Below are 26,614 nucleotides of genomic sequence, written 5' to 3' on the forward strand. Positions count from 1 at the left end.
CTCGACCGACGCCAGTCTGATGGGCTGGGGCGCGGTCTGGGGATCCCTGAAAGCTCAGGGTCTTTGGTCTCGGGAAGAATCTCTTCTACCGATAAATATTCTGGAACTGAGAGCGATATTCAATGCTCTCAAGGCTTGGCCTCAGCTAGCGAGGACCAAGTTCATACGATTTCAATCAGACAACATGACGACTGTTGCGTACATCAACCATCAGGGGGGAACAAGGAGTTCCCTAGCGATGGAAGAAGTGACCAAGATTATTCTATGGGCGGAGTCTCACTCCTGCCACCTGTCTGCTATCCACATCCCAGGAGTGGAAAATTGGGAAGCGGATTTTCTGAGTCGTCAGACATTGCATCCGGGGGAGTGGGAACTCCATCCGGAAATCTTTGCCCAAGTCACTCAGCTGTGGGGCATTCCAGACATGGATCTAATGGCCTCTCGTCAGAACTTCAAAGTTCCCTGCTACGGGTCCAGATCCAGGGATCCCAAGGCGGCTCTAGTGGATGCACTAGTAGCACCTTGGACCTTCAGACTAGCTTATGTGTTCCCGCCGTTTCCTCTCATCCCCAGGCTGGTAGCCAGGATCAATCAGGAGAGGGCGTCGGTGATCTTGATAGCTCCTGCGTGGCCACGCAGGACTTGGTATGCAGATCTGGTGAATATGTCATCGGCTCCACCTTGGAAGCTACCTTTGAGACGAGACCTTCTTGTTCAGGGTCCGTTCGAACATCCGAATCTGGTTTCACTCCAGCTGACTGCTTGGAGATTGAACGCTTGATTTTATCGAAGCGAGGATTCTCAGATTCTGTTATCGATACTCTTGTTCAGGCCAGAAAGCCTGTAACTAGAAAGATTTACCACAAGATTTGGAAAAAATATATCTGTTGGTGTGAATCTAAGGGATTTCCTTGGGACAAGGTTAAGATTCCTAGGATTCTATCCTTCCTTCAAGAAGGATTGGAAAAAGGATTATCTGCAAGTTCCCTGAAGGGACAGATTTCCGCCTTGTCGGTGTTACTTCACAAAAAACTGGCAACTGTGCCAGATGTTCAAGCCTTTGTTCAGGCTCTGGTTAGAATCAAGCCTGTTTACAAACCTTTGACTCCTCCTTGGAGTCTCAATTTAGTTCTTTCAGTTCTTCAGGGGGTTCCGTTTGAACCCTTGCATTCCGTTGATATTAAATTATTATCTTGGAAAGTTTTGTTTTTGGTTGCAATTTCTTCTGCTAGAAGAGTTTCAGAATTATCTGCTCTGCAGTGTTCTCCTCCTTATCTGGTGTTCCATGCAGATAAGGTGGTTTTGCGTACTAAACCTGGTTTTCTTCCGAAAGTTGTTTCTAACAAAAACATTAACCAGGAGATTATCGTACCTTCTCTGTGTCCGAAACCAGTTTCAAAGAAGGAACGTTTGTTGCACAATTTGGATGTTGTTCGCGCTCTAAAATTCTATTTAGATGCTACAAAGGATTTTAGACAAACATCTTCCTTGTTTGTGGTTTATTCCGGTAAAAGGAGAGGTCAAAAAGCAACTTCTACCTCTCTCTCTTTTTGGATTAAGAGCATCATCAGATTGGCTTACGAGACTGCCGGACGGCAGCCTCCCGAAAGAATCACAGCTCATTCCACGAGGGCTGTGGCTTCCACATGGGCCTTCAAGAACGAGGCTTCTGTTGATCAGATATGTAGGGCAGCGACTTGGTCTTCACTGCACACTTTTACCAAATTTTACAAGTTTGATACTTTTGCTTCTTCTGAGGCTATTTTTGGGAGAAAGGTTTTGCAAGCCGTGGTGCCTTCCATTTAGGTGACCTGATTTGCTCCCTCCCTTCATCCGTGTCCTAAAGCTTTGGTATTGGTTCCCACAAGTAAGGATGACGCCGTGGACCGGACACACCTATGTTGGAGAAAACAGAATTTATGTTTACCTGATAAATTACTTTCTCCAACGGTGTGTCCGGTCCACGGCCCGCCCTGGTTTTTTTAATCAGGTCTGATAATTTATTTTCTTTAACTACAGTCACCACGGTACCATATGGTTTCTCCTATGCAAATATTCCTCCTTAACGTCGGTCGAATGACTGGGGTAGGCGGAGCCTAGGAGGGATCATGTGACCAGCTTTGCTGGGCTCTTTGCCATTTCCTGTTGGGGAAGAGAATATCCCACAAGTAAGGATGACGCCGTGGACCGGACACACCGTTGGAGAAAGTAATTTATCAGGTAAACATAAATTCTGTTTTCCACCCTACAAGAGGGCAGTCGTAAAAGGAAGGTTAGACAATCTATAAGTGAGGGTGCAGAGACTACCGATATACCTTCCCAACCTGAGGAGGAAGGCAATGAGGGTTTATCTGAAGGGGAAATTTCAGATGCAGTTAATTCAATACCTCAAGTAGATATCAGAGGTGGTGAATTTTAGATTATGCTGGAACACCTCCGTATGCTATTAAGGAAGTTTTACTTACATTAGATGACTGTAGTCCCATGCTAGTGGTGGCTCCTACAGGTACCAACAAGTTGGGCAAGTATGTTGATATTCCTGCCTTTTCAGAGGTTTTTCCAGTTCCCAAGCGGACTTCGGAAATACTCGCTTAGGAATGGGAGAGGCCTGGTATTCCTTTCTCTCCCTCACTTATGTTTAAGAATATGTTCCCAGTAGAAAATACTTTTAAAGAAATGTGGCAGGCTTTTCCTAAGGTGGAGGGCCCTATTTCCACCCTGGCTAAGAGAACCACTATTCCCATAGAGGATAGCTGTTCGTTTAAAGACCCTATGGATAAAAGATTAGAGGGTATACTTAAGAAACTTTATGTACATCAGGGACTTCTGATGCACCCTACTGCCTGTATTATTACCGTCACGGGTGCGGTGGCATACTGGTTAGACAATCTAAATGAGTCGCTTCAGTCAGAGACTCCCTTGGAGGAAATACAAGACAAGATAAAAGCTAAGCCTTTATTACAGACGCTTCTTTGCAGGTCTTTAAGCTGGCAGCTAAGAGTTCGGGTCTTTCGGTCCTAGCCTGCAGGGCCTTATGGCTAAAGCCTTGGTCCGCGGATATGTCTTTTAAGACTAAGCTCCTTACTGTTCCTTACAAGGGTAAGACCTTGTTCGGACCTGCTCCCGCAGGATAAGAAGATTAAACTTAAAGGACGACAGACTAGTTTTCGTTCCTTTCGGAATAACAAAGGAATTGCTTCCTCTTCCTTCGCCAAGCAGGAACAACCTAAGCCTGCATGGAGGCCCAACCCTTCTTGGAAGCCCAAGCAAACCAAGAAGCCTGAAATTGGAACTAAGTCAGGATGAAGGGCATGCCCCCGATCCGAGGCTGGATCTGATAGGCGGCAGACTATCCCTTTTTGTTCAGGCTTGGGTGTGGGATGATCAGGATCCCTGGGCTTTAGAAATAGTGTCCCAGGGGTACAAATTGGAATTCAAAAATTCCCTCCTATCGGCAGGTTCCTGCCTTCAAGATTATCTGCAGACCAGATAAAAAGAGAGGCGTTCTTAAGTTGCGTAGAGGATCTCTCTGTCAGGGGAGTGATCGTTCCCGTTCCAGCACAGGAACAGGGTCAGGGTTTTTACTCAAATCTGTTTGTGGTTCCCAAAAAAGAGGGAACCTTCAGACCAATCTTGGACCTCAAGAGTCTAAACAAATTTCTAAGCATTCCGTCTTTCAAGATGGAAACTATACGTTCCATGCTACCACTGATTCAAGAAGGTCAGTTCATGACCACAGTGGACCTTAAGGACGCATACCTTCATGTTCCCATTCACAGGGACCATTACACATTTCTAAGGTTTGCATTCTTAGCAAACTTTCAGTTCATGGCGTTACCTTTTCGCCTGGCCACTGCTCCAAAAATATTTACAAAGGTGCTGGGATCTCTTCTGGTGGTTCTTCGAGCGCAGTGCATTGGAGTGGCGCCGTATCTGGACGACATTCTAATTCAAGCACCATCATTTCAACAAGCCAGATCCCATACCAACCTGGTATTATCCTTCCTGTGTACTCTTGGGTGGAAGATAAATCTGGAATAAAGGCTCCTTGTTTCAAAGTACAAGGGTAACCTTTCTAGGGACCATAATAGATTCCCTGTCGATGAAAATGTTTCTGACAGAGGTCAGGAAAACAAAGTTGTTACATACCTGTTGTGCCCTTCAGTCCACTCTCCGGCCTTCGGTGGCTCAATGTATGGAGGTAATTGGGCTGATGGTGGAGACAATGGATATCATCCCTTTCCATCTCAAACCTCTACAGCTAAGTATGCTCAGGCAATGGAACGGGGATTATACAGACCTGTCTCCTCTGATAACTCTAGATCAGGAGACAAGGGATTCTCTTCAGTGGTGGTTGTCTCTGGATCATCTATCCCAGGGAACCTGCTTTCGCAGGCCGGCTTGGGAAATTGTGACAGACGCCAGCCTTCTGGGGTGGAGAGCTGTCTGGAACTCCCTGAAGACTCAGACTTTAGACTTAGTCAGAGTTGGTTCTCCCTATAAACATTCTAGAACTGAGAGCGATTCTCAATGCGCTTCTGGCCTGTCCTCGGTTAACCGTGGCCAAATTTATCGGGTTCCAGTTAGACAATATAACTTCTGTGGCTTACATCAATCATCAGGGGGGAACAAGAAGTTCCCTAGCGATGACAGAAGTATCCAAAATAATTCAATGGGCAGAGACCCATTCTTGTTGCCTGTCAGCGATCCACATCCCGGGAGTAGACAATTGGGAGGCGGATTTCAGACATTCCATCCGGGGGAGTGGGAACTCCATCTGGAGGTGTTTTCCAAACTGATCCTCAAGTGGGGACAGCCAGAGTTGCATCTGATGGCATCTCAAAGGAATGCCAAACTTCCGAGATACGGGTCGAGATCCAGGGACCCCCAGGCGGAATTAAGACGCTCTGGCGGTTCCTTGGAACTTCAATCTAGCATACCTGTTTCCTCCATTTGCACTTCTTCCTCGGGTAATTGCCCGACTCAAACAGGAGAGGGCGTCGGTGATACTCATAGCACCGGCATGGCCTCGAAGAATTTGGTATGCGGACCTGATAGAGATGGCATCTCTACCACCTTGGAGACTGCCGTTGAGGAAGGACCTTCATTCAGGGTCCCTTCCTTCATCCAAATCTAGCTTCTCTGAAGCTGTCTGCGTGGAGATTGAACGCTTAATTTTATCCAAGCGTGGGTTCTCTGATCCGGTCATAGAGACCTTGATTCAGGCTCCTAAGCCTGTAACTGGAAAAATCTACAATAAAATTTGACATAGATACTTTTATTGGTGTGAATCCAAGGGCTACTCTTGGAGTAGAATTAGGATTCCTAGAGTTTTGTCTTTTCTCTAGGAAGGTCTGGAGAAGGGTTTATCTGCTAGTTCCCTAAACGGTCAAATTTTAGCTCTATCCATTTTTGTTTCACAAATGTCTAGCAGGTGTACCAGATGTTCAATCTTTTTGTCAGGCCTTGGTAAGAATCAGGCCTGTGTTCAAACCAGTTACTCCTCCATGGAGTCTTATTCTAGTTCTCAAAGTTCTTCAAGGGGCTCCGTTTGAGCCTATTATGCATTCCTTAGATATCAAGTTGCTATCTTGGAAAGTTCTTTTTCTGGTTGCTATTTCTTCTGCGCGAAGAGTCTCAGAACTCTCGGCGCTACAATGCGAATCTCCATACCTTATTTTCCACTCAGATAAGGTAGTATTTAGAACAAAATTAGGTTTTCTTCCTAAAGTAGTTTTGGATAGGAACAATAACCAAGAAATAGTTGTTACTTCCTTGTGTTCTAATCCTTCTTCCCAGAAGGAGAGACTTCTTCACAATTTAGATCTGGTTTGGGCCCTGAAGTTTTATCTTCAGGCGACTAAGGACTTTAGTCAGTCCTCTTCTTTGTTTGTAGTTTTTTCTGGCAGACGTAAGGGTCAGAAAGCTACGGCTTCTTCTTTTTCTTTGTGGATGAAGAGTATCATACGTCTTGCATATGAGATTGCTGGGCAGCACACTCCTGAGAGGGTTACGGCTCATTCCACTAGGGCTGTGGCTTCCTCATGGGCTTTCAATAATGCTTCTGTTGAACAGATTTGCAAGGCTGCAACTTGGTCCTCTCTTCACACTTTTTCCAAATTTTGCAAATTTTATACTTTTGCCTCTGCTGAGGCTGTTTTTGGGAGGAAAGTTCTTCAAGCAGTGGTGCCTTCCGTTTAGGTTCCCCGTCTTGTCCCTACCCTTTCATCCGTGTACTATAGCTTTGGTATTGTATCCCACAAGTAAGGATGAAATCCGTGGACTCATCGTATCTTGAAAAAGAAAAGGAACTTTATGCTTACCTGATAAATTTATTTCTTTTTCGATACAATGAGTCCACGGCCCGCCCTGTTCTGAGACAGGTTATTCAATTTTTGTTAAACTTCAGACACCTTTTCCTTTCTCTTCCTAACTTCGAATGACTGGGTTGGGAGGGAAGAGAGGAGCTATTTATACAGCTCTGCTGTGGTGCTCTTTACCTCCTCCTGCTGATCAGGAGGCGATATCCCACAAGTAAGGATGAAATCCGTGGACTCATCGTATCGAAAAAGAAATTCATTTATCAGGTAAGCATAAATTTCCTTTTTTCCAATTCTAAAAGCTGAAAGTGCAAATAGCAGGATTCACTAGACTAACCTTGCCACATATCTTTCCCTAATTGGCTTCAGCAGAAGGGATTTGCAGAATATAGTGATTTTGCTAGCAAAATGAGTGGCATGACTCTCCTACTCTAGTAACATGTATGTATTTGCTCCTTCAAATAAGGCATAGGATGGTTCAAGCTTAACTATTGAAAAACAATTTCAGCAAACAAGGTGTTAAAGCATTTTAAAAATGTTACTTACATAGTATGCTAATTATAGATTACAGAAAAAAAACTTGTAATTACAAGGTGATTATTGTCCATTTAACGTTTTTATAAAGCGTTCCATCATAAATTACCCACCTTTTCTGAAGTTCTTGCAGGTTGTTTTTGCAGGTTATCGATTAAATGTGCTTTCTCAATTTAGTTTCTCAGTTTGGAAAAATCATTTGATGGCAAGGACTCTGTGTGCAACAGAACGCTGATGTATCTTATGAATAGTTTAGAAGATGACCAAAAATCCGAAGTACTTTCGCTTCAGCTTCTTGAGATCTTACTTTACAGAGTACACTTGAGTTTGTTCACTGGAAGACTGCAAAATGCTCTTGCTCTGTTACAGGTAGCGAATCAAATTATTTCCATAGTTCAATAATTCTTTGCTATCGTAGTTTTCACATTTTCTCATTCTTTAATTTTTTTTTAATTTTTTTTTTTCTTTTAAATATAGAATGCTTTAAAATCCCCAACTGAGAAGAGCATAGGAGATTACCTTTCTCCTCAGGACCGCTGCTTAGCATGGCTTTCATATATTCATCTCATGGAATTCAGTAGCTTACCAGCTCAATTCTATGATCCAACAAATGCAAATCCTGCAAGGATAGTCAACAAAGAACCTTTTCTGTTATCTTGGCTTGATTCCCAAAGTATAACAACTGATCCTGCCATGCTGCTTGCAGTCTTTGAAGGTATGTTATATATTCATGATGTCACTATCTTTAGTATATGCTTAACCATTAGTTACCAAATTTTAATTTCTTTCCTAAGACATGGAGAGTCCACGACGCCATTCCAATTTCTAGTAGGATATTCACTACTATTCAGCAGGAGGCGGCAAAGAGCACCCCAGCAGAGCTGTTAAGTGTCACTTCCCTTACCCATAACCCTCAGTCATTCTCTTTGCCTCTGTCAATGGCGGATGTGCGAAGTTGGTGTCTGAAGATTTTTTTTTAAAAAAAAATCATTCTTTTTTTTATTAAGGTTTTTATATTAAATATCATATAGTATATGTTCACACATAACAATAAATGCAATAAAATAACCAAGTACAAATGTACTATATACTGTTTTACACGTCAATTGAAGAGACATTTGTCGCTATAATTAAAGTAATACTCCTAGTTATATAAGAACATTATAACAAGCTTGATAACTTCCAGTTAGAGTGCACAAAATATATAGGCAATACAAGCATTAATTAAGTTTATATTAAGATTAAACATTTTGGAATGAAACCTCGTTTTAGTTTATTTATATACCTCATTCTAAAAATAATAGAATTAACTAGCTGAGCAGATGCTTTAGCATAATAACATTAGTACTCTGAACTTTCTAGAGGTAGTTTAAAAAAAAAAAATATTACATACTGGAGATATAAGTTGGTGGTATAAACTTTATATAACACAATTTTAGTAAAAAAAAAGGAACCTCCATATTAACTATAATATAAATTCTAAACATCACACTCCTGTCATCTCCTTATTACTTTTTTAAATACATGTTTCAACCATACTGGTGGATAGTGATGTATAGGAGGTTCCTGAAGCTATATAAGATCATTGAGACAAGTGGTGTTATATTGCATCTCTGAAGCAAAAATATAGAGATTCTAGACTAATAGACACTATCCTAAGGTATTAAATAATAAATTCTCCATGTTACCTAGGAAAGTTGGTACTGAATTAATGAATTTAAGAGTTCAAACATAAGAATATGAATACAACATAGGTGAAACTATATACCTGTCCTGTATATGGGAGATAAAAACTATAAAATTATACTAGACTCTAAAATTTCTCTTCTGTTTAAAATACTTGTAAAGAGATTGCTATGAAGGATATTGTCCTATCTCAATTTCTCCAACATAGGTGTGTCCGGTCCACGGCGTCATCCTTACTTGTGGGATATTCTCTTCCCCAACAGGAAATGGCAAAGAGCCCAGCAAAGCTGGTCATATGATCCCTCCTAGGCTCCGCCTACCCCAGTCATTCTCTTTGCCGTTGCACAGGCAACATCTCCACGGAGATGGCTAAGAGTTTTTTGGTGTTTAAATGTAGTTTTTTTTTTTTTTTTTTTTAAATATATTTTTATTGAGATTACAGAAGGTAACAAATAAATAAGTTGTCCATTCACAATGACAGATAAAGCAGACACATGTATATAATAAACAGTTGGTATGTTACAAGGAAACCCATACGCTGAGTTTAGAGCTTAAGAAAATGATGTCAGTGATATATTTTGTTGAGGGAAATAGTGAATAGTTAGATGGATAAGTATTTGCTAAAAATCCCTTCAGTCATAGTGTCATATGATCACGTGTAATAATACTCAAAGCATGGTTATTGGTCAATGAATGAGAGAGTAAATGGACTATTCTAAATGAGATCTCTTTTTTTTTTTGAGTGGAGAGTAAGTTTAGATTGAAATGGTAAATATAAAGGAGAAATTAAGGGAATATCAGCGGGCGAGAGCCGCTTAAAAATTGAAAGGAAGGGGGGGGGGGCGTGTCCAAGGGGTTTAAGAATATTATAGAGAGTATTATTGGGCTAAGTAACAAAAATATATCTGATAGGGACTACTTGGAGCTAAAGGGGTATATAGGGGAAAGGCTAATGTACATCTGAGGGGTATTTCCAAGCCAATTTCCATTGTGGGGGGTGTACAGAGCTTAATATTACTATCATTAGTATCTGCTATGTATCATCCATACTTAACAAGATGAGTCATTACCTGTAAAATGGTAACATTAGGTGATTCTGATAGATGAGAAGCCCCAGGATCCATTGATGTGAAAAAGGTTGAAGCATATACTTCCCTAAAAACAAAGTGCCTAAAGCCACTGCAAGTACAGAAACAGGGGACTATGTACCTTTAAAATTCCCATTAAAGTTGGATGTAAGGTATAGGGTAATCTCAGGGGTGTCAACCGTGACTGGACGTTTAACTTAGGATAAAAGGCTGGCATGTAATAGTATTCTTATAGTGGGGGGATACTTATGCAGTAGCTTGTAATAACACATATTTCAGTCACATCATCAATTATTTTGGTATTCTCATCCAGAAATATCAGGTATAATGTCAAGAATGAAGTTGTGTGTATATCTACTGGTATTATAAATAGATAGAATGCATTAGCAGGCTGAAATGTAATATAGGTGGTAAATGGATGTTCGTGAGTAAGATATCATACCCATTTGATCATGCATGGTAATGAGAGCCTCTCTAACTGTCAACTCAAGATCGTAACTTAGCCAATACAGAGCTTTCTTATTATCTAACCGGTATACCTGAGCCAGAGATAGAAGCGTGGGGTAGGTTAAGAGTAAGTTATTATCTGTGTGTAGGGAGCCTTGTAAATAAATATATGAACACTTATACAGGTTAGGGATACTTTACATGTGGAGGTTCCAGCAATGCAACTATAGAGCTGATAGAATATTAAGCCCGATAGCATGCCTGAGTAGCTATCACAACCTATTGTGTGAGTTAGGGTGTATAGTATAATGCATCAGTATGACATGAACCCTGACCCTCTAAGATATAGTTCCTTAAACATCATAAGGATACACATTCCATTAAACAGCAGTAAATTTGGACCCAGAACAGTGAATATATAGGAGCCCAATGGTATCTATAAAGCACACAAACCTTAAAAGTTCAAACGTCTCTAACCAAACAAGGTATAGGAAACTAGGCAGGATGAAGTCGCTCAGTCAGCTTATTGTCCGACTAATTAGGACGGGCAGCAAACTAAATTGTAGGGCTTAGCGAGAGTAGATGCTTGATAGGCTCTACTGAGCGACTTACTCACAGCAATAACAGTTGAAGACAGTAAATACAAAACATAACTATGAAGATTTAAGTACGGGGTGTACACTAAGACTCTGAGTATATGAGAAGCCCCAGGATAATCACAGTCACCATAACTAGCCAACACCGCTTCTGTATGACCGGTTTAGATATGATGTATGGAGCAGGAGGGAATCTTTCAGACCATAGGAGAGTTGAGAGTTACTTAGATTTGGCCGGTTAGTGTCCATGAGTGGAGGGGCATATGTTCCTAATGTGGTGACGTTCTCTAACTCTGTGGTGATAGCGTGTGATTTGCCAGCACCTTGTCTTCTCAAAACTGTAATAGCAGGCGCCATAGTCGACCACGTTGTTTCCATGCCGCAAAAGTACTCCAAGTAGCTGGCCGTACCTCTCTGTGTCTCAATTTGAATAAGTTCCATGTAGCGAACCTGCTCAAAAGTGAGGGTGTCATTGATATCTCCCAAACAAAGTTCCTTTATAGCGGGGATATCTGAACGGTTCCTTTGATGGGAGGAAATCTGTGCGGTGTGCATGCTATTATCAGCAGTGTCAGGGGTGTAGAAATCGACCTCAATGTTAGTGTCCAGTTCCCCCATTGTCTGTCCGGACCTCCCAGCTGAGCTGGGTCCCTTAAGTTGTGTAGCGGTATCCGCTGCTTCGGTGATGTAAAATGTTGCTTCACATCTCCTCTGTGCTTCCGACATAGGAACCAGATTGTAGAAGTTATTGAGGATCTGTTGCTCAATATCTTTGAGTAAGCACTTAATCTGTAGATATGTGTCCTCCGCCATACCTGAGAGCAGGGCTTAAGGGAGAGCTGAAGAGATCAGGAATAGGACTGCGTTACCCCAGTGTTAATGTAAAAGTAGCACTATGGCGGCATCAGGCCGTGGCCTTTTTCTTTATCCTCCGGTCGGTCAAAGTGAGTTTTCAGTGCATGGAAGTTGGGCAAAAGAAGTATCCATATGCTCACTGTCTTTTCCGTATTTCCTGCACTAGATTAGGGGAAAAATAGTTTGTCAGGAGAGCAATAATCAGAGTATTATGAAATTAGATGAGGAGCTCTCTGACTTTGCGACTTATCGTGGTTATGGCTTAGACACGCCCCTTTAAATGTAGTTTTTATTCTTCAATCAAGTGTTTGTTATTTTAAAATAGTGCTGGTATGTACTATTTACTCTGAAACAGAAAAGAGAAGAAGATTTCTGTTTGTGAGAGGAAGATGATTTTAGCAAACGTTACTAAAATTGATTGCTGTTTCCACACAGGACTGTTGAGATGAAGTAACTTCAGTTGGGGGAAGCAGTTGGCAGACTTTTCTGCCTGAGGTATGACGGCCACATTTCTAACACGACTTGGTAATGCTGGAAGGCTGTCATTTTCCCTATGGGGACCGGTAAGCCATTTTCTTAGATTAAGTATGAGAATAAAGGCTTTATAAGGGCTTAAAAACTGGTAGACATTTTTCTGGGCTAAAACGATTACTTGCTAAGCATATTTGACAGATTATTGCGCTTTATAATTATTATAATCTTGGGGATTGTTGTTAAAAAACGGCAGGCACTGTATGAACACCTTTTTCAGATGGGGGCCTTTCTTTAGTCATAGGCAGAGCCTCATTTTCGCGCCACTAATGCACAGTTGTTTTTGGAAGGCAAGGCATGCAGATGCATGTGTGAGGAGCTCAGATACATAGAAAAAGCTTACTGAAGGCGTCATTTGGTATCGTATTCCCCTCTGGGCTTGGTTGGGTCTCAGCAAAGCAGATTCCTGGGACTGTATAGGGGTTAAATATAGAAACGGCTCCGGTTCCGTTATTTTAAGGGTTAAAGCTTTCAAATTTGGTGTGCAATACTTTTAAGGCTTTAAGACACTGTGGTGAAATTTTGGTGAATTTTGAACAATTGCTTCATACTTTTTCGCATATTCAGTAATAAAGTGTGTTCTGTTTAAAATTTAAAGTGACAGTAACGGTTTTATTTTAAAACGTTTTTTGTGCTTTGTTGACAAGTTTAAGCCTGTTTAACATGTCTGAACCATCAGATAAACAATGTTCTATATGTATGAAAGCCAAGGTGTTTCCCCATTTAAATATATGTGATAATTGTGACATGGTGTCCAAACAAAGTAGGGACAATGATGCCACAGATAATAATAGTGCCCAAGATGATTCCTCAGATGAGGGGAGTAAGCATGGTACTGCATCACCCCCTTCTGTGTCTACACCAGTTTTGCCCACACAAGAGGCCCCTAGTACATCTAGTGCGCCAATACTTATTACTATGCAACAATTAACGGCTGTTATGGATAATTCTATTGCAAATATTTTATCTAAAATGCCTACTTATCAAAGAAAGCGCGATTGCTCTGTTTTAAACACTGAAGAGCAAGAGGACGCTGATGATAACGCTTCTGACATACCCTCACACCAATCTGAAGGGGCCAGGAGGGAGGTTTTGTCTGAGGGAGAAATTTCAGATTCAGGGAAAATTTTTCAACAAGCTGAACCTGATGTTGTAACATTTAAATTTAAATTAGAACATCTCCGCGCACTGCTTAAGGAGGTTTTATCTACTCTGGATGATTGTGACAATTTGGTCATTCCAGAGAAATTATGTAAGATGGATAAGTTCCTAGAGGTTCCGGTGCCCCCCGATGTTTTTCCTATACCCAAGCGGGTGGCGGATATAGTAAACAAGGAATGGGAAAGGCCCGGCATACCTTTTGTGCCTCCCCCTATATTTAAGAAATTATTTCCTATAGTCGACCCCAGAAAGGACTTATGGCAGACAGTCCCTAAGGTCGAGGGGGCGGTCTCTACTCTAAACAAACGTACTACTATTCCCATAGAAGATAGTTGTGCTTTTAAAGATCCTATGGATAAAAAATTAGAGGGTTTGCTTAAAAAAATGTTTGTTCAGCAAGGTTACCTTCTTCAACCAATTTCATGCATTGTTCCTGTCACTACGGCAGCGTGTTTCTGGTTCGAAGAACTAGAAAAGTCGCTCGATAAAGAATCTTCGTATGAGGAGATTATGGGCAGAGTTCACGCACTTAAATTGGCTAACTCTTTTATTCTAGATGCCGCTTTGCAATTAGCGAGATTAGCGGCGAAAAATTCGGGGTTTGCTATCGTGGCGCGCAGAACGCTCTGGCTGAAGTCTTGGTCAGCGGATGTGTCTTCCAAGACAAAATTACTTAACATCCCTTTCAAGGGCAAAACACTGTTTGGGCCCGATTTGAAAGATTATTTCAGACATCACCGGAGGAAAGGGCCACGCCCTTCCTCAGGATAGGTCTTTTAAGGCTAGAAATAAGCCTAATTTTCGTCCCTTTCGCAGAAACGGACCAGCCTCTACTTCTACATCCTCTAAGCAAGAGGGTAATACTTCTCAACCCAAACCAGCCTGGAGACCGATGCAAGGCTTGAACAAGGGTAAGCAGGCCAAGAAGCCTGCCACTGCTACCAAAACAGCATGAAGGGATGGCCCCCGATCCGGGACCGGATCTGGTGGGGGGCAGACTTTCTCTCTTTGCTCAGGCCTGGGCAAGAGATGTTCAGGATCCTTGGGCACTAGAAATAGTTTCTCAAGGTTATCTCCTGGAATTCAAGGAACTACCCCCAAGGGGAAGGTTCCACAGGTCTCAATTATCTTTAAACCAAATAAAAAGACAGGCATTCTTACATTGTGTAGAAGACCTGTTAAGGATGGGAGTAATTCATCCAGTTCCAATAAGAGAACAAGGGATGGGGTTTTACTCCAACCTGTTCATAGTTCCCAAAAAAGAGGGAACGTTCAGACCAATTCTAGATCTCAAGATCCTAAACAAATTTCTCAAGGTCCCATCGTTCAAAATGGAAACCATTCGAACGATCCTTCCTACCATCCAGGAAGGTCAATTCATGACCACGGTGGATTTAAAGGATGAGTACCTCCATATTCCCATCCACAAGGAACATCATCAGTTCCTAAGGTTCGCCTTTCTGGACAAGCATTACCAGTTTGTGGCACTTCCATTCGGATTAGCCACTGCTCCGAGAATTTTCACAAGGGTACTAGGGTCCCTTCTAGCGGTTCTAAGACCAAGGGGCATTGCAGTAGTACCGTACTTGGACGACATCCTGATTCAAGCGTCGTCTCTGTCAAAGGCAAAGACTCATACGGACATCGTCCTAGCCTTTCTCAGATCTCACGGATGGAAAGTAAACATAGAAAAAAGTTCTCTTTCCCCGTCAACAAGAGTTCCCTTCTTGGGAACAATAATAGACTCCTTAGAAATGAGAATTTTTCTGACAGAGGTCAGAAAATCAAAACTTCTAAGCTCTTGTCAAGTTCTTCATTCTGTTCTTCGTCCTTCCATAGCGCAGTGCATGGAAGTAATAGGATTGATGGTTGCAGCAATGGACATAGTTCCTTTTGCACGAATTCATCTAAGACCATTACAACTGTGCATGCTCAAACAGTGGAATGGGGATTATACAGACTTGTCTCCGACGATTCAAGTAGATCAAAGGACCAGAGATTCACTCCGTTGGTGGCTAATCCTGGACAATCTGTCACAGGGAATGAGTTTCCGCAGACCAGAGTGGGTCATTGTCACGACCGACGCCAGTCTGGTGGGCTGGGGCGCGGTCTGGGAACCCCTGAAAGCTCAGGGTCTATGGTCTCGGGAAGAATCTCTTCTCCCGAAAAACATTCTGGAACTGAGAGCGATATTCAATGCTCTCAAAGCTTGGCCTCATCTAGCAAAGGCCAAATTCATAAGGTTTCAATCAGACAACATGACGACAGTTGCTTATATCAACCATCAGGGGGGAACAAGGAGTTCCCTGGCGATGGAGGAAGTGACCAAGATAATTCAATGGGCGGAGGATCACTCCTGCCACTTATCTGCAATCCACATCCCAGGAGTGGAAAATTGGGAAGCGGATTTTCTGAGTCGTCAGACATTCCATCCGGGGGAGTGGGAACTCCACCCGGAAATCTTTGCCCAAATAACTCAATTATGGGGCATTCCAGACATGGATCTGATGGCGTCTCGCCAGAACTTCAAGGTTCCTTGTTACGGGTCCAGATCCAGGGATCCCAAGGCGACTCTAGTAGATGCACTAGTAGCACCTTGGACCTTCAACCTAGCTTATGTTTTCCCACCGTTTCCTCTCATTCCCAGGCTGATAGCCAGGATCAACCAGGAGAGGGCTTCGGTGATCTTGATAGCTCCTGCGTGGCCACGCAGGACTTGGTATGCAGACCTGGTGAATATGTCATCGGCTCCACCATGGAAGCTACCTTTGAGACAGGACCTTCTTGTTCAAGGTCCATTCGAACATCCGAATCTGGTTTCTCTCCAACTGACTGCTTGGAGATTGAACGCTTGATTTTATCAAAGCGTGGGTTTTCAGATTCTGTAATAGATACTCTTATTCAGGCTAGAAAGCCTGTAACTAGAAAGATTTACCATAAGATATGGAAAAAATATATCTATTGGTGTGAATCTAAAGGATTCCCATGGAACAAGATAAAAATTCCTAGGATTTTATCCTTTCTACAAGAGGGTTTGGAGAAGGGATTATCTGCAAGTTCTCTGAAGGGACAGATTTCTGCGTTATCTGTTTTACTTCACAAAAGGCTGGCAGCTGTGCCAGACGTTCAGGCGTTTGTTCAGGCTCTGGTTAGAATCAAGCCTGTTTACAGACCTTTGACTCCTCCCTGGAGTCTCAATCTAGTTCTTTCAGTTCTTCAAGGGGTTCCGTTTGAACCCTTACATTCCGTAGATATTAAGTTATTATCTTGGAAAGTTTTGTTTTTGGTTGCAATTTCTTCTGCTAGAAGAGTTTCAGAGTTATCTGCTCTGCAGTGTTCTCCACCCTATCTGGTGTTCCATGCAGATAAGGTGGTTTTGCGTACTAAGCCTGGTTTTCTTCCGAAAGTTGTTTCCAACAAGAATATTAACCAGGAGATAGTTGTACCTTCTTTGTGCCCGAATCCAGTTTCAAAGAAGGAACGTTTGTTACACAATTTGGACGTAGTCCGTGCTCTAAAATTCTATTTAGAGGCCACTAAAGATTTCAGACAAACTTCTTCTTTGTTTGTTGTTTATTCTGGTAAAAGGAGAGGTCAAAAAGCAACTTCTACCTCTTTCTTTTTGGCTTAAAAGCATTATCCGATTGGCTTATGAGACTGCCGGACGGCAGCCTCCTGAAAGAATCACGGCTCACTCCACTAGGGCTGTGGCTTCCACATGGGCCTTCAAGAACGAGGCTTCTGTTGACCAGATATGTAAGGCAGCGACTTAGTCTTCTCTGCACACTTTTGCCAAATTTTACAAATTTGATACTTTTGCTTCTTCGGAGGCTATTTTTGGGAGAGAGGTTTTGCAAGCCGTGGTGCCTTCCATTTAGGTGACCTGATTTGCTCCCTCCCTTCTTCCGTGTCCTAAAGCTTTGGTATTGGTTCCCACAAGTAAGGATGACGCCGTGGACCGGACACACCTATGTTGGAGAAAACAGAATTTATGCTTACCTGATAAATTACTTTCTCCAACGGTGTGTCCGGTCCACGGCCCGCGCTGGTTTTTTTAATCAGGTCTGATGAATTATTTTCTCTAACTACAGTCACCACGGTATCATATGGTTTCTCCTATGCATATTTCCTCCTGTACGTCGGTCGAATGACTGGGGTAGGCGGAGCCTAGGAGGGATCATATGACCAGCTTTGCTGGGCTCTTTGCCATTTCCTGTTGGGGAAGAGAATATCCCACAAGTAAGGATGACGCCGTGGACCGGACACACCGTTGGAGAAAGTAATTTATCAGGTAAGCATAAATTCTGTTTTCAACACAAGTTGAACTTAGACTGCTTAAACCAGTAGAGTGGAGATTTACTTTATAACCCGTTTAGAGATTATATGCACAATCCAATATGTGTATATCAGACCCATACTGCTACTCTACTCCACATGAATGTCGCCATTTGCAATATAAATAAGATTATACTAGGACACCAAAGAAACATGCATTCTTAGAAATGGACAAGGCAAAATTGTCAAACTGAATTGTTTTCATTAAAGCACCTCAATCCTAAATACATTTTAACAAAGTCCAGGGTGTTTTTCCAAGTTCTGTCATCTCCACGTGCTATTGAAGTATTACCAAACCCCAGATTTTATATTAATCCACAGAATTGAAGATCCCCCAACTCGTGCACTAGGGCTGTTTAGTGGGAGCGTACTATGTAAATCCAGATAAGCTGTGCCCTGACAAGCTGTTGCGGAGTATTGGACTAATCTGTCAAGTGAATTGCTCTAAGCGTTGTCAGGTCCATGCCGCATAAACAGTTATCGCATAGGGCCGCAGTCGCTTAGGACCAGGCCCTCCGTCAGTCAGTACAATAAATTGTCTATCTGTAGCATATTTTTCGGTACGCTCCGGGATACACTATGAAGTTAGCCAAATTCTCAGTGTAGCCAACAGGTTGAAACGCTTCTGCCTTGGTTATCTTCCTCTCCTTCAGCTTTTCACTGAGCTCAGCCTCTCCTCTCTGAATACTCCAGGAAGCTTGCAAATATGGGGGGGCCGGAGGATGACACTAGGTCCCTACAGCGTGCCCCCCAGACATTCAATACCTTTTTACTGGTAGTCTGCAAAGCTTCAGCAAGATCTGCAGCCAGAGGTGAGGTTGTTGCAGATTTTAGTGAATACATGCAGTCCGCCTAGTGACGATCTAGGCGAGTGGCTAAATCTTGTAGAAGAATCACTAGGTGCTCCATTTTAAGATAGGAATCCGGTGCTGGGTTTAAAGGGACACTCAGGTTAAATTACATTTTCATGATTAAGATACAGCATGTAATTTATTTGAAGTTCAGACTAAGTGCTATTGCATTGTCTTGTTATCTTGCATTTGTTGATTATGCAAATCTAATGTGTTGACTGGTCCTTTAATTCAGAGGCGGGAATGTAGTAGCCGATAGTGTCTGTCAGCAGGCCAAAAGCTGCTTTAACCTGGATAAACGGGGGGTGTGTTATGAATAAATTGAAGGCCTCCACCTGTACACACAACGGGCTGGATCCGGTCTCAGATAGAATATGTGGGATACATTTTAATGTTCTTCTGTCCCCCAGAGGTCAAAGTGGTTAAACCCTGAAAGTACAGGATAAATTGGGATTTATCCTCTAAGGTTTCCCGAAGTTTGTTAGAAATATACTGAGAACTTCATAAATTGCAGCCGCTCATGGCCACTTCCAAGCCTCGCCCCTGGTGTCTGAAGATTTTTATTCCTTTTATGGGTACTTTCCCTGCAAGCAAGGATTGGGGTTTAGCTGTGTCCACAGCAATCTCTTTAGTAAGTGTAGTGGTGGCTTTTAAGCAGTTAGAAAGTGGTGAGTTTGTCCTTGTTCTGTTTTCTAACATATCTGCTATCCTAGTTATAGAAAGCCAGAATTGGTTACTCTGTTCTTTCTTTTTCTATAGGTCTCTGTAAGGAGTATGTGTCCTTTCACGCCTTGTGAGCCGTCTTCCTGCTCGACAGCTGGGTTTGCAGGCAAGTGCTTTTGTCTTCTAGGTATGGGAGACTTGCACTTGGAATAATTTCTGCACTATTATTTTGGCAAATATTTAATCCTTTGTGTAGGATTTACTTTGGGGCAGGGTGCAGGCACTTGTATATGTGGAGACTAAGGGGTTAATAACTTCCCTTACTGTTTTTGGAACGGTAACTCTGTGGCTCACTTTTAGGTTTATTAGCTGGCAGTCTAAGCGTTCTCAGGTATTTTAAGTTTGGGGATATCGGATGTTTTGACGAAATCCTTTTCATTCCGTTTGTATCTGAGGGCTTATAAGAAACGCACGCTTTTTACTCTGCTGCAAAGTTTCTTTTCCTGCCAGTCATGTGATTTCCTGCACTTCCGTTTGAGATTCAGAGTGGGGCGGCGTCATTCCTATGTGAGCTCTCATCTGTAAAGGCTCGTTTGACCGATCTGCAGGAGAGCTTGTCGAATATTGGGTGAAGGTTCAGGTACGGCACCTCAGGCTGACTGAAGTGTAGAGGCGCATTCTTTTTCACCTTATTTAACATTTAGCGTTTTTTGCGCTCTGAAAAAAATGTTCGTTCTTAAAGTGACAGTAGTAAATTTCAAGGTATTTTTTATTCCTTTATTTTTGGGGATTATCTGAAGTTATGGACTATGAACAGGAGTCTGTTTCTTTTGATAAGTGTTTACTGTGCCTGGAGGCCCAAATTGTTTTGCCTATGCAATTTTGTTCCTCATGTTTAACTAGGACGCTTAAGTTTAAAGATAAATTGCTGCCTTCTGAGCCTGTCTCTATGGATGATGCTGTTCAGGATATGCCACAACTTTCTCCTCAAACGTCCAAAGCCTCAATGGCTTCACATACAGTGCCTCTCAGCCTCCTCTCAGTCTCCTGGAGGCGTGTATTTGCCAATAGATTTTGCAGCACAGATATCATCTGCGGCTTTATCTGCTTTTCCCATGGCTGGGAAGCGCAAGAGGAAATCAAAGCAAGCATTTTTCTGATTGTAAGGTGTCTTCCATCTTCTTCTGGGATGGTTGACCTCCATAAGTTGGACGAGGAGGATACCTCGGTAGCTTCTGAGGGTGAGATCTCAGATTCTGACAGTATAAATCATTTGACTGATTCTGGAGAAGTAAACTTCAGATTTAAGCTTGAACACCTTTGTTTACTTCTAAAGGAGGTACTGGCTATTTTGGATGACTCCGACTCTTTGGTCGCTGTCAACCCTAAAAAAATCTATTAAACTTAATAAATACTATGATGTTCCTTCTTCCGTGGAAGTATTTCCTGTTCCAGACCGTGTGTCAGAGATCATATCTCAGGAATAGGATAAGTCAGGGATCCCCTTTTCCCCTTCTCCCGTTTTTTAAGAAGATGTTTCCTGTTGATAACTCCATTCGGGACTCATGGCGCACTGTGCCTAAAGTGGAAGGAGCTATTTCTACCTTGGCTAAGAGAACCACAATTCCTATAGAGAATAGTTGTTCTTTTAAAGATCCAATGGATAAAAAGCTTGAGGCTTATTTAAAGAAAATATATGTTAAGCAGGATTTACAATGGTAACCTGCTGTTTGTATTGCTACGGTAACAAGTGCAGCATCTTATTGGTGTGATGCTTTGTCCAAGCTAATTTTTAGAGGAGATCCAAGATAGGATCAAAGCTCTTAAGCTGGCCAATTCCTTTCTCTGATGCCAACCTGCAAGTCATTACACTGGCAGCCAAGTTGTCTGGTTTCACTGTTCTAGCCCACAGGGCTCTGTGGTTAAAATCTTGGTCAGCTGATGTTACCTCCAAGTCCAAGCTCCTGTCGCTACCTTTCAAGGGCAAGACCCTGTTTGGTCCTGGTCTGGCGGAGAAAAATTCTGAAATTACGGGTGGAAAGGGGTCTTTTTCTACCACATGACAAGAAGAATAGACCTAAGGGACGCCAAAATTCTAATTTTTGTTCCTTTCATAACTTCAAAGGTCTTCCTCCTCCAAGCCTGAGCAATCCAAGTCCTCTTGGAGACCCAATCAGTCTTGGAATAAGGGGAAGCAATCAAAGAAGCCTTCATCTGAGGTTAAGTCAGCATGAATGACCCGTCCCCGGTCCAATATTGGATAAGGTGGGTGGCAGACTTTTCTTGTTTCATCAATGATACGCGATGTCCCAGACCCTTGGGCTGTGGACATAGTATCTCAGGGTTACAAAATAGAATTCAAGAATTTTCCTCCCAGGGGCAGGTTTCTCCTCTCAAGATTATCTGCAGATCAGAAAAAGAGGCATTCTTAAGCTGCGTTCAGGATCTTTCTTCCCTGGGTGTGATTGTTCCAGTCCCAGTAAGGGAACAGGGTCTAGGATTCTATTCAAATCTGTGTGTGGTTCCCAAAAAAGAAAGAACTTTTCAACCTATTTTAGACCTAAAATGTCTCAACAAATTTCTCAGTGTACCGTCTTTCAAGATGGAAACCCTTTGATCCATTCTTCCTTTGGTCCAAGAGGGTCAGTTCATGACGACCATAGACCTGAAGGACATGTATCTTCATGTTCCCATTCACAGGGATCATCACCAGTTCCTGAGTTTCGCTTTTCTAGACAAGCACTTTAAATTTGTTGCTCTTCCGTTTGGCCTTGCCACGGCTTCCAGATATTTCACAAGGGTTCTGGGAGAGCTCTTGGCAGTAGCCGGGTCTCAGGGAATTGCGGTGGCGCCTTAACCGGATGGCATCTTTGTTCAGGTGCCATCTTTTCAACTAGCAAACTCTCATACAGAGATCTTGTTGTCTTTTCTACGTTACCACAGATGGAAAGTGAATCTGGAGAAGAGTTCCCTTGTTCCATCTACAAGGGTGTTTTTCTTAGAGACAATCGTAGATTTCCTATCTATGAAGATTTTTCTGACGGAGGTCAGAAAATCCAAACTTCTGTCTTCTTGCCACTCTCTCCAGTCTTCTGTTCGCTCAATGGTTGGAGGTAATTGGTCTGATGGTCGCTTCCATGGACATTCCTTTTGCTCGATTCCATCTGAGAGTACTACAATTATGCATGCTCAGACAATGGAACGGAGACCATTCAGATCTATCTCAGAAGATAGATTTGGATCCTTTAACAAAAGACTTTCTCGTGTTGGATTTCTCAGGATCATCTGTCTCAGGGCACGTACTTCCCGAGACCCACCTGGGTGATTGTGACCACGGACGCCAGCCTGTTAGGCTGGGGAGCAGTCTGGGGCTCGTTAAAGATCAGGGCCTGTGGACTCGGGAGGAGTCTTCTCTCCCCATAAACATCTTGAAGTTAAGAGCGATCTTCAATGCCTTGATGGCTTGGCCTCAGTTGTCTTTAGCCCGGTTTATCAGATTCCAGTCGGACAAAATCACCTCAGTGTCCATTTAGAGAGTGGCTGGCTCCGCCTTGAGTCTATGTTGGGCCTTTAGCTAGTTCTCTAGGTCTACGGCCTTGTCGACAGTCTCCATGGGTATTTCGGGTTGGCACCCGAGCACTATTGTAATGGCTGTGCCATTTTTTCGGCTTGTTGTTTGAGCCTGGGGTTTTCTGGTTCCCTGGTTCATACCTGCTGATGCGTGGGCTGGCCCGGCTGGAGGTTGGTCCTTAGATCCGTTGTTTTCTCGGATCTTGGGGGCGCATTGGTCCTTGTTGAGGTTCTGGGCTCTCCTTTTATTTTGAGACCTATGCGTCGGTTTCGATTGCTAGAGTGTGCCTTCTGTAGTGGAGATTTAGCACTCTACATTTTGGTCACCGCTTCTAGCAAGTCTTTCTTCTGTGTCATCCTGAGGATGGCTGCGTGTTCTTGACTCAGGTACTTACCTTCGTCTGGGTCTGCTACATGTAATTTTGCCTGAATGCCTCAGGGTTCCGAGTTCAAATTATGTTTGGTCTCCATTTTCAGTTGAGGCGCTGGTTGACTTGCTGCCTTCAAGTGAAGGGACTCAAGGGAGATGTGGCGTAGTGGTTAGCTCCACCGCTTCTGATGCAGAAGGTTGTGGGTTTGAACCCAGTTATAGCTCCTGCTTTCTTATCCGTAATGTGCTTCTGGTGACAGCTTGCTCTTTGAAACCAGCTACAGCTGTTTGCGCATTGATCAAGTGCTAGCTAACTGTTCCAATCCTTGCAGGTTGTTGGGCTAACTTTTTTTCTCTGTTCTGCTACCGGTTCTAAACCTTGTGGTTTCTATTTGGATTGAGCGTGGCCTCCCCTTTGCGAGCTTGGTTTGATGGGGGTTTTTCCTTTATGGAGTTTGTAGTAACCTTTTGGTTCCCATTTTGGTTCTTCCTTGCTTTCTTCCTTTGGGAGTTTCGGCGGCGGTTCCCTTTGCTAGTAAAGGGTGTGTGGTGGGGGACCGACTGTTGGGCGACGGTGTCTCCCGGAGGACTGTTGGCTCAGTTGTGTCTAATGTTGCGGTCTCCGGGCTATGGTTTCCGGGCTATCTGCAGGTCAGTGTCCTTGGTGCCTTTTCCCTTTTTGTTTTCACGGCTTCAGACGAATCAGGGTTTTTTGTTGGCTAGTGGTTTTTAGGCCTGGTGCCCTCAGAATGGGCCTCATAATGTACCCTCCCGTTTTGGCATTCAATGTCCTCTAAAGCTTGGGTATCGTTTTCCCAAAAGTAGTGATTGCACCTGTGGACTCTTTCCATTTAGGAAGAAAAACATAAATTATGCTTACCTGATAATTTTCTTCTAATGGAAAGAGTCCACAGCTCCCCACCCGTCTTATTTTATGTGGGGCGTCTTGTTTTTTATTCTTCTGGCACCTTTTCACCCAGACATTTCTTCTACTGTTCCTTGTTCCTCGGCAGAATGACTGGGAGATGAGGGAAGTGGAAGGAGTATTTAAGCCTTTGGCTGGGGTGTCTTTGCCTCCTCCTGGTGGCCAGGTTCTTAAAGGGACAGTCTACACCAGAATTTTTATTGTTTTAAAAGATAGATAATCCCTTTATTACCCATTTCCCAGTTTTGCATAACTAACACATTTATAATAATATACTTTTAACCTCTGTGATTATATTGTATCTAAGCCTCTGCAAACTGCCCCTTTTTTCAGTTCTTTTGACAGACTTGCAGTCTAGCCAATCAGTGCCTGCTCCCAGATTACTTCACGTGCACGAGCACAGTGTTATCTATATGAAATATGTGAACTAACACCCTCTAGTGGTGAAAAACTGTTAAAATACAATCTGAAAGAGGTGGGCTTCAAGGTCTAAGAAATTAGCATATGAACCTCCTAGGTTAAGCTTTCAACTAAGAATACCAAGAGAACAAAGCAAAATTGGTGATAAAAGTAAATTGGAAAATTGTTTAAAATTACATGCTCTATCTGAATCATGAAAGTTTATTTTGGCCTAGACTGTCCCTTTAATTCCCAAAAGTAACGAATGCAGCTGTGGACTCTTTCCATCTGAAGAAAAGAAATGATCAGGTAAGCATAATTTGTTATTGGTGTGAATAAAAGGACTTCTCTTGGAGTAGGGTCATGATTCCTAGAATTTTGTCTTCTCTCCAGGAAGGTCTGAGAAGGGTTTGTCAGTCAGTTCTCTGAAGGGTCAGATTTCTGCACTGTCCTTTTACACAAGTGTTTGGTGGATGTTCCAGATGTTCAATCTTTTTGTCAGACCCTGGTCAGAATCAGACCTGTGTTTAAACCTGGTGCTCCTCCTTGGAGCTTGAACCTTGTGCTTAAAGTTTTGCAGCAGGCTTCGTTTGAGCCAATGCATTCTGTAGATATTAAGTTATCTTGGAAAATTTTGTTTCTTATTGTTATTTCCTCTGCTTGTAGAGTTTCTGAACTTTTGGCTCTGCAGTGTGATTCACCTTACCTTATTTTTCATTCGGATAAGGCAGTCCTTCGTACTAAGTTAGGATTTCTCCCTAAAGTGATTTCGGATCGAAACATTAATCAAGAAATTGTTGTTCCTTCTCTTTGTCCTAATCCTCCTTCTCATAAAGAACCTATTTTGCATAACTTGTATGTTGTGCATGCTCTTAAATTTTACCTACAAGCTACTAAAGATTTTCGCCAATCTTCTGTCCTTTTTGTTTGTTTCGCTGGAAAGCGGAAGGGTCAGAATGCCTCTTTTACTTCTTTCCCTCTGGTTGAGAAGTATGATTTGTTTTGCTTATGAGACTGCTGGACAGCAGGCTCATTCTACTAGGGCTCGCTCCTCATCCTGGGCTTTCAAAAATGAAGCTTCTGTGGAACAGATTTGCAAGGCGGCTACATGGTCCGCTATGAATACTTTTTAAATTTTACAAACTTGATACTTTTGCCTCGGCTGAGTCTACTTTTGGGAGAAAGGTTCTGCAAGCGGTGGTCTGTTTAAGTCCTCCTGCCTTTTTCTCCCGCCCTGTTCATTCCATGTCCTCTAGCTTGAGTATTGGTTCCCAATTGTAATTGTAATGGCGTTGTTGGCTCTCCATGTCTTGGGAAAGAAAACCAAATTTATGCTTACCTGGTAAATTTCTTTCTGGACATGGAGAGTCCACGACCCCACCCTTAATTAAAGGGACACTGAACCCAAATTTTTTCTTTTGTGATTCAGATAGAACATGACATTAAGCAACTTTCTAATTTTCTCCTATTATCACATTTCTTCATTCTCTTAGTATCTTTATTTGAAATGCATTAACGTAAGTTTAGATGCCGGCCCATTTTTGGTGAACAACCTGGGTTGTTGTTGCCGATTGGTGGATAAATTCATCCACCAATAAAGTGCTTTCCAGAGTACTGAACCAAAAACTTAGATGCCTTCTTTGAATCTGTTCACATTTAAGATTCTTCGTTCTGTGAAGAATCCGGTTTGGCCTCGTTGACACATGTCAATCAGTTATGTTCGGTATGCCGTATTGGGGAATCAAGGGACCGCTGAGCCATCCACCTCTGGGGGCCCTGCCCTCCGAGAGGCGAGTTCCCTACCACTCCCTCCTTCTACACATGCGGATAACCCAGAATGTTTATCTCTCCTTGCAGGGCGGCTTGTTCCCCCCGGAGGTTGCAGCACGTTTTCGCATCCACATATTTTTCTCTTGTAAGGTGTATCCAGTCCACAGATCATCCATTACTTGTGGGATATTCTCATTCCCAACAGGAAGTTGCAAGAGGACACCCACAGCAGAGCTGTTATATAGCTCCTCCCCTAATTGCCATATCCAGTCATTCTCTTGCAACTCTCAACAAGCATGTAGGTAGTAAGAGAGAGTGGTGAAATATAGTTAGTTTTTTTTCGTCAATCAAAAGTTTGTTATTTTTAAATGGTACTGGATTTGTACTATTTTATCCCAGGCAGTAAATAGAAGAAGAATCTGCCTGAGTTTTCTATGATCTTAGCAGGTTGTAACTAAGATCCATTGCTGTTCTCACATATGTCTGAGGAGAGAGGTAACTTCAGCGGGAGAA

At 42.6% G+C, this 26,614-nt stretch overlaps 1 protein-coding gene across 3 annotated transcripts in view; it reads left to right on the forward strand.

Annotated features, from left to right (window-relative positions):
- ZFC3H1 (zinc finger C3H1-type containing) overlaps positions 1 to 26,614 on the forward strand; it is a 635,174-nt gene that overhangs the window by 412,975 nt on the left and 195,585 nt on the right. For all 3 annotated transcript variants that reach the window (XM_053716781.1, XM_053716782.1, XM_053716783.1), the window contains 2 exons: positions 7,032 to 7,223; positions 7,332 to 7,569. In XM_053716781.1, coding sequence (XP_053572756.1) covers positions 7,032 to 7,223; positions 7,332 to 7,569 — 430 coding nt within the window. The remainder of the gene's footprint in view (positions 1 to 7,031; positions 7,224 to 7,331; positions 7,570 to 26,614) is intronic.

This window comes from Bombina bombina, chromosome 6 (genome assembly GCF_027579735.1).
Source record: "Bombina bombina isolate aBomBom1 chromosome 6, aBomBom1.pri, whole genome shotgun sequence".
NCBI lineage: Eukaryota > Metazoa > Chordata > Amphibia > Anura > Bombinatoridae > Bombina > Bombina bombina.